The sequence below is a fragment of the Manihot esculenta genome, chromosome 17 (assembly GCF_001659605.2).
Source record: "Manihot esculenta cultivar AM560-2 chromosome 17, M.esculenta_v8, whole genome shotgun sequence".
NCBI lineage: Eukaryota > Viridiplantae > Streptophyta > Magnoliopsida > Malpighiales > Euphorbiaceae > Manihot > Manihot esculenta.
The window spans coordinates 31,767,698-31,776,008 of record NC_035177.2 but is presented as its reverse complement, the minus strand read 5'-3'; the positions used below and the strand labels follow the sequence as shown (position 1 = coordinate 31,776,008).

Below are 8,311 nucleotides of genomic sequence, written 5' to 3'. Positions count from 1 at the left end.
ATAAATATTTAAAATTATAAAAATTAAATTTATTTTTATTGGACTGCTATTATGCAGTCGTATATAATTACAGAATAATATTAATGTCCTAATATTTTGGAGAGTTATGAAATATATTATTATATAATTTGATAACCGCTAGACTTTTCTCACTCTAGAGGAAGCTAAATCGGAAAAAGTGAAATAGGTTTAAGGTTTCAGAAACCCACTTCATTTAGCTGGTTGAGCATCTTCGGTCCTGACTCAGACAGACACGGGGCATATCGAACTGCTCGCGAGTCTGGATCCAACATGAGGAGTCTAACCCGGTGATGTGACTTGAAGAAGGATAGCAAGCCCAATCAATTCGCAGCTCTGCCTGCATGCGTGCTAGAGGAATTAAAACACTTCTGTACTAGCATTCTAATCACCTTCGATTGTAATTAGATAATATTATATATTTTTATAATAATAAATATTTTTTATAATTTTAATATATTAATATTTAATAAATTTTATTATTAATTTTAAATAAAAAATTACTGTAATATATAATTTTATAATTATAAAATTAATATTATATTACGATTAGATATATAAAAACAATTCGATTGTAATTAGATATATAAAAATAATTCAATAATGTTATATATATTTATTTAATGGTAAAATTTTTTATTATTTTAATAAATTAATATAGTAATATTATTAAATAATATCAGTAATTTTTAAATTATATAATAATATTATAAAAAAAATAAATAAATAATGATGGGCTGAAAAGTGGCGCCCGGCCATTTAAAAAAAAAAAAATGGTTGGCTGGCGCCTGTCAAATAAACGCCACGCTCTTTTTTCAGCTGCCATCTGGCAGTCCAACTTCAAATTCGCAAATAATTTTTCTCTAATCCTAAATTCACAAATAATTTTTCTCCCACCTCTAATTTTGCAAAAAGCCCTAGTTCATAGTTCTTAGTCAATGGTCGGTAGAATACTTACTTAGAGTTTTTGTTTTTTCATTATTATATATATGAATAGTAAAAATTACTATTAAATTTTGTGGTATGAAAAAATTAATTAGTTAATTTTTTATTTAAAAATATATATATATATATATATATATATATATATAATTACAATTCAGTATTTATAATATGAAGAAATTTATTATTTATATTTTAATTTTAAAAAATTATATTAAAACATTAATAAATTTTAATATTAATCAGTCTCTATTTTTAACGCTAAAAAAGAGAAAGAAATTTTACCTTTGAAAATTATCCTTCTCTTTATTAAATGAATAATAAAAACAATTAAAAATATTTATTTTTTTTCTAATACTATACATTTAAAATTATTTAAAAATTAATTAATAAATTTTAAAATATTAAAAATATTTTAATATATTTTTTAAAATTAATGGATCAATCAATATTTTACTTTTGATTATAAGTCATAAAATTTATAAAAGAAAAAAAAATTCATTTATGATGCAAACAAATAAATTCCCTTACCAAATAAATAGAATTATTATTATTATTTTTGTTTTTTTTCAAAATCTCCACAACCCTTTATTCTATGGGAGTGGGATGAGGCAGAGGCAGAGGCGTAGAGAAGACTTTTTCTGAGGAAGTTGAGAAGAAGACATTAACAATCACCCTTCCATGTAATCTCAAGCCTTTTGTTTTCTTTCTTTCCTCTTCTTTTTTTTTTTTCAGTTCTTCCTCTGAAAATTTTATGGTAAAAAAGGAGGATTTTTCTTTTGGATAATTTAAAAAAAAAAAAAAAAGTACAGAGATAAAGTGAGAGAGCTGCTTTCAAATGATCACTGCAATTTCCAAAGCAAAATGAATAGGATAAATAAAAATAAATATTAAAATTATTATTGAGAAAAATATTTTTAAATTAATTATTTTAATACATGTGTTTTATGAAAATTCTACTGCGCATTGATTATATACATTCGTTTAATAAAATTTAAAAAATTTATTTAAAATATAATAAAATTTACATATTAATTTAAATTTTTATTTTTTATTGATTGAATATATAAATAAATTTACAAATTTAAATATCTAGTATAAGTTTTTATATAAAGAAATTTTACTATGTATTCGGAGATATATACTTATCTAATAAAATTATATATTTTTTAAATTGATTCATTTAAAATAATCATACGTTAAAAAGAACATTTAACCATCATATAATCACACTATTTTTAATTCATTTTTTAATTTTTTTAATTTTAATGTTATTCCTTTTATTTTTTATATTAAAAATAATTATTCAATCGATTTAATTTAAAATTAAACTAAACTAAATAAATTTTAAAAAAAATAAAATTTTAGTATTTATAAAAATTAAATCCAACTTATTATTCGGCAAAAATCAATTTAAAACAAATCGATCTGATTTAATTTAATTCAATTCGATTTGATAAATTAAATTTTTAAAAAAATTTTAAAATTTTATTTTTAATATTTAAAAATTTAATTAAAATATTTCAATTTTTATTATATATAATTTCTCTGTATTATTAAAAATAATATAATTTATTCGATACGATTTTATTAATTTTTTATTGATTAAAATTAAATTAAATTAAAATAATTAAAAATTTTAAAAATAAAAATTAAATTAAATTAAAAATAAAAAAATTAAATCAAAATTTTAAATTATTTCAATTCAATTAATTTCTTTATCTAAATTAAATACTGCTTAACCCTACCAACAACCTTATTTGACAAAAAATATATTAAGTTGAAATTTAAATGACGTGAACTTCAATCCCTCATACCCTTATCTGAAAAAATCTCATTTATTTGTCTTTTTGTTTGAAAATTTTCATAAACCTTTATTCTATTGGGATGGGATGAGGTAGAGCAGACACTCTACGAGGAAGTTGAGAGGAAGACATTAACAATCACCCTTTAAAGTTCAACCACAAATCCATGTAATCTCAGGCTTTTTTTTTTTTTTTTTTTTTTCTCTGAGTTCTTCCTCTGAAAATTTTATGGTAAAAAAGGTTTACTTGTGGAAGGCTTCTGTTTTGGATAATTTTATAATTATTGATTAAAGAATATTACAAAATAATTTAAAAAATTGACATGTATTTTAATAAAAGAATAATATTCTTATTATGTCAAAATAGGAAATTGAAATGTAAACTACCATGAATTCGACTTTAAAGGACTTCGTCTAATATGATTCGTTTTGTTAAAAAAAATTCAAATAAATTTTTATAAAATTATAAAATATTTTAATTTTTTTTAAATAAAAATTTTTTAAATTAAAAAAAAAAATTCAAAATTTCCATTATAAACATGAAACTTCTAGGTCCTTTTCTATTGTTGCTTCAAGACACTTCCACAATAGCCCCATTTCACAAAACACAAGCTTTACCAAATCATCCCCAACATTCACAAGATTAGGGCTTCATTTTTTTCAAGGAAAAAGAAGAGATTTTAAGAAAATAGCATGTATTTTCTCAATATTTTCTGTTTTTTAATGAAAAATACGTTTTATATCCGTCAAAAAATGGAGATAAGATTCTTTTAAAATAAATATGGAAGAAGATGAAGCAGCAGAAACTAGGTCTAAGTCTTAAGTTATATTTATTAGAAGGTGGATGCAGAGTTCTGAATATAGATATTTAATAATAAGACAATGGTGATTACCCAAGTTGGAAACAGTACCAGGCAAACACATACTCAAACAGAGACTTCAAATTGATGATATGGCAATTACAGAGTAGGAATCTTTCTTTCATATATGCTCTATTATTTATGTTTTTTAGTGGGCTACTCAACATCATCACTAATCCTTGACATCAAAGTTGCACAAAAGCCACTTCCTGATTAAACATGAGAAGAACACATCCACCAATTGTTTCCCACAGTTGTTGACTCAAACAAATATCTTTTAAAGGTTCAAGTCTACTATTCCAAGTCAACTCAGAGTAGGAAGAATTTGTGGGGAAAGAAAAAACAAAAAACTCCTATCAAATTTGAGAAATTTCCCCAACATAAGTTTCAGAAAAATATTTTGTTAATATATGAAAGAGACCTGATCAACTGTGTTCCACAAATTTACAAAGTCAACCAGATATGAGAAGCAAAAAGGTAATCTATTTAGGATAAATGGTCATATTTAAAAGTAAAGTTTTCTCCAGACAGAACAGTGGATTCCATTAAATAAAACATGACAAAAAGAGAGAGAATGAGAAAAATAAGAAAAAGAAAGATGGGAGATAGAGCAGCAATGTTAAATATGACTTCTTGATCTGCAATGGTGTCTAAAATGACTAAATCAGAAATTTAATCAATGGAAGCATCAACAGAAATCAGACAATAAAAGAAATAGTAATGAGCTAGGTATATAATAAATTAATGAAAATTCAAAATTCCCATCACGGAAAAAACCTGGGAAAATGTCATTTTACTCTATGAAATTCAGGGGGGGATGCTGGACCAACAAGATGGTGGCATGCATGTTTACCAAAGCCATAAAGAGCTAGTCTTCTCTCACAACAAGTTACCACCGGCAAAAACTGCCTCTCAAATGGAAGAAATCCAAGACCAGAAAAAAGATTGCACTATTTCCATTATATTTCCAAGAACCCATCAAACTTATCCCAACATCTCTCTAAAGAATGACATGGATCGGTTGGATAAAAGGTACAGCTGCACCGATACCCACATCACCATCGAGTGTCTAGTACAAGCTATTTTTGCTGTAAAGAACAATGAGCACCTCCAACATTTTCTAAATGTGTCTTGTCTTCCATGAACTTCAGCAGTTCAGCCACGTTCTCGCTGGCAGTTACCAGGCAAGAGATATTTGTACTTATCAGCATTATTCAATAAATACGAAGGAAGGTGAACTGCTGAGTAAGAATGAGGAATAGGACCCAATTTCCCTATGATCTCCTTAAATGTATATTCCTCAGGAAGCATATCAAATAGGTTAGCCCCCTTACAGATCACATCCTGAATCCTTTTGGGGTTCAAGTAATGCGGAAATCTAACCCGATCATAATGGCTGTAAGCTTTCATCTTAAATATGAAGTCACTAATGTAGCGGAAACAAAAGCTGCAATGCCAACCTGCATCTGACAAGAGGATATCAGCCTGCCGATAATGTGCATATCTAGTTTTCCCAACGTGGTAGTTGTGAATTGAAGCCCGCCAGCTCTTATTATCCACATAATACTCAAAAGAGTACAAGTAATTTCTCAGCTGAAGATGAAGGATAGGTGGGATATTATCACACCACCTCAAGAGATTAATTGTGTGGGCACTTGGGATCTCATCAACATCAGACATTATCAACAAGTCATCATTTTCTATACCAGCTATTCTAATAAGCTGGTCCAGTGCTACGCGCTGATAGGCCTCTTCCACAAAGGGGTTTTCCCCTTTCCTAAATCTCCCCCCAATAGTTCCATAAGTCAAACGGGACTCTATAAATTTGAACTTATCCCGATTACTAGCAAAGACTAATGGTTTGGGTAGGCCAGTAAATGTTGAGTTTGATTCAAGAAGTACAAACTGGGTTATGTAAGGATACAATTCCTTCCATCGAATTGTAAGAATATCTACTTCATTACTGAATAGAACTGCATCAAAAACACGTCTTGGTGATTCACGAATCCCCCATCCGTGAAGCCTGCAAAGCGTCTCCATTGAAGCATTCTCGTGATAGTAGTGAGGAATTATATGGAAAGGCTTTGGAGGAGATTCCCATAATGGTCTGAGAAAATAGGAGATCTTCTGACCATGCAAATACAATCCAAAAACTCCTAGTGGAACAACCACAAACAAGAATATATACGTCTTCAAATCCAGTCCTCGCAAAATACACTTCAGTCTTGACATGCTCAAAGCTACACGGGAGTCCTGCTGCAAATCAGGGAAAAAATCCTAAGCCACCATATAATATCAAAATCCTTTGCAGCAAAACAAACATATCCCTAAATGTGCTTAGCGACAACATGCAGATTGTACCAAAGCACCATATCTTAATAATGCAATTCAATGCCCCAGTATCCTGGTTCAGCTTGTTCCAAATGAAACAACATAATCTATGGACAAGAAAGAAAAGAAAAGAGACGAAAAAAAAGAACAAAAATTTAATGGGAAACACGTAGAGACGTATATCTAAGCAATTTTCATTGACTCTCAAAAGATTGTCTCAATATTCCTCCTCCAAGAAAGACATGTTGCCCAAATAAAAAAGGCAAATAATACCCAGCAATCTAAATAATAATATGTTCACATCTTAAATTTCAACCTGTAAACAATTCATGTGCAAAACAAACATCACGTCCAAAGGCAAAAAAAAAATCCATTTCATATTCCTTTCTAGTGCACTGTGACATCAAAACTTATTGAAACTAAAAATCTGGGAAAGCATTAAGAGGAGAAAAAGGGGAAAAGAAGGGGAAGAAACAAGAATAATAAAGAACACAGAACCATATAAAAAGTTCATTCATCTGAAGAATTCAAAAAATAAATCTATCAGCCAACTTCGAGAGTTTAAGAAAACATAAAAGCAATGACCACAATTTCACATTTTTGAAGCTTTTTTCAAAAAAAAAAAAATCCATTGAACGTTAATTCAAGACAGATAAAAGCACAAGACACTCATTAACGTCAAACTCGAAACAGAGCCAATATCCATGGGAAAAATAAAATAAAAAAAAATTACCTTCCCACAAACATCTTCACATATATCATCAGTCTTCTTCGAACTGTAATACCCATCAGACATGATTACTAACACAAAAATTTCTAGAATCAAATTCTAATACCACTCTATAAAATTGACCAAAAAAAAGACACAAATGCTCAACCAAATCCTCTGATTAACCCCCTCTCCCTCAAAACAAAATTGAGAGAGAAAGAGATAACTCAGAACCCAAATCAAAAACTTTTGTTCTGTCCTCTTCAATCAGCACCCTCCCAACCTAAAACTCCCAATAGAAAAATCCGGCAACTGTAATCCCGCAAAATCCCAAACAATCCCTATTTCTCTCCCTTTCCCTCCCTCTCTGTGTGGCTTGTATAGCCGTTTGGAGGTTTACAAACTTTTGTATGACGCTCAATCACCGGATAAAAACTCTATATTTTCCGAGAAAAAAAATTTCCCCATATATATAGAGAGAGAGACATGGACACGGACAAACCACTCACAAATATAGTAGTTTACCCTCATAAATTCCATTATTTCTGCACATTAGTTCCTTCTCATCTCAAAAAAATCATGCCACGCTCCTCATCACCGGTAGATTAGCATAATATTCCACAATCGTTGATCTTACGGCTGAGATTATTTTCACACGGAGATTACTATGTGAGTGGGTTCAATTCAACTGTGCGTCTCCAACAATGATTTTTTTGATGATCTGGCAATTTCCCGGGGGCAGTTGTTAGCATATTACAACAAGCCGTTTCGATTTCCTGCATTTACTAGTTTGCCCTTGCGTCCTTGTTAAGGATTCTAGATATGAAGGGTATTTTAGGTAGATTAGTTATTTAAATTTGGGTTAAGACGGTCAATACACGGTCGTTTCGACGCGGTCAAGCATTTTGTTTTTTGTGTTAAATCCAAAATCAAAAGATTTATTTTTTATAGGAATGAAATAAATAATTAAAAATTAATTTTTCATTTCAGTGGTAACTCTGTTATTTAACCTACTATTTTTAAAATAAATCTAGATAATATTACTATGAATAGCTATAATATAAAAAATATTAATTAGATGATATAAAATTTAAATAAATTCTTTCATAAATATATACAAAATTAATTATTTTAAATTAAATATATAATTATCAATTAAATAAAAATACTTAAAATATATAAAAATAAAAATGAACATTACTTTAAATTCTTTTCCTAATAGATATAGTTTATTAAATAATTATTTTATTAAAAATATCTAAAAAGTAAGATACTGTCTACACTTTAAATAAAAAAAATTATAAAACTAATAAAATAATTATGTGATAATTTAGTAAACAAAAATTTTCTATTTATTTGTAAATTGAAAATATCCTTAAATGCAAACATTTTTTAAGATAAAAACTTTAGATAGGAAAAATTAGAGGGAGTTATTGAGGAGCTTGGCCATTGACTCCTAGACTAAATAAATAAATAAAGTAACTTATTTAAAATGATGTCATTAATTTAAGCATTATCTGATAAGAAAATGGACTTCATAATTACTAATTAATTATCTAAACTGATATTTATGTAAAATTAATTAAGTTATGTCTAATAATTATATATATATAATTAGTAGTCATAAATTTATGTTTATATTTAAAT

The 8,311-nt window shown here is 27.8% G+C and overlaps 1 protein-coding gene across 2 annotated transcripts; it reads right to left on the bottom strand.

Annotated features, from left to right (window-relative positions):
* Positions 1-4,263: 4,263 nt before the first annotated feature.
* Positions 4,264-7,230, bottom strand: LOC110605511. 2 transcript variants are annotated; one of them, XM_021744123.2, is made up of 2 exons: positions 6,689-7,230; positions 4,264-5,877 (listed from the first exon to the last, which is right to left on the bottom strand). In XM_021744123.2, the coding sequence occupies exons 1-2, from the start codon at positions 6,749-6,751 to the stop codon at positions 4,780-4,782; spliced, it is 1,161 nt and encodes a 386-aa protein (XP_021599815.1). In that variant the 5' UTR covers positions 6,752-7,230; the 3' UTR covers positions 4,264-4,779. The 2 variants fall into 2 exon arrangements, with proteins under 2 accessions (XP_021599815.1, XP_021599814.1); XM_021744122.2 differs by having other exon boundaries at positions 4,264-5,880; positions 6,689-7,226.
* Positions 7,231-8,311: the final 1,081 nt, after the last annotated feature.

What these genes read in the sequence shown, in the direction of transcription:
- LOC110605511 (XM_021744122.2), bottom strand. Translation starts at nt 6,751, where the DNA reads ATGTCTGATGGGTATTACAGTTCGAAGAAGACTGATGATATATGTGAA. An exon ending in GTGAAGATGTTTGTGGGAAG is followed by an intron (nt 5,881 to 6,688) that starts GTAATTTTTTTT and finishes CCTGATTTGCAG; the next exon opens with CAGGACTCCCGTGTAGCTTT.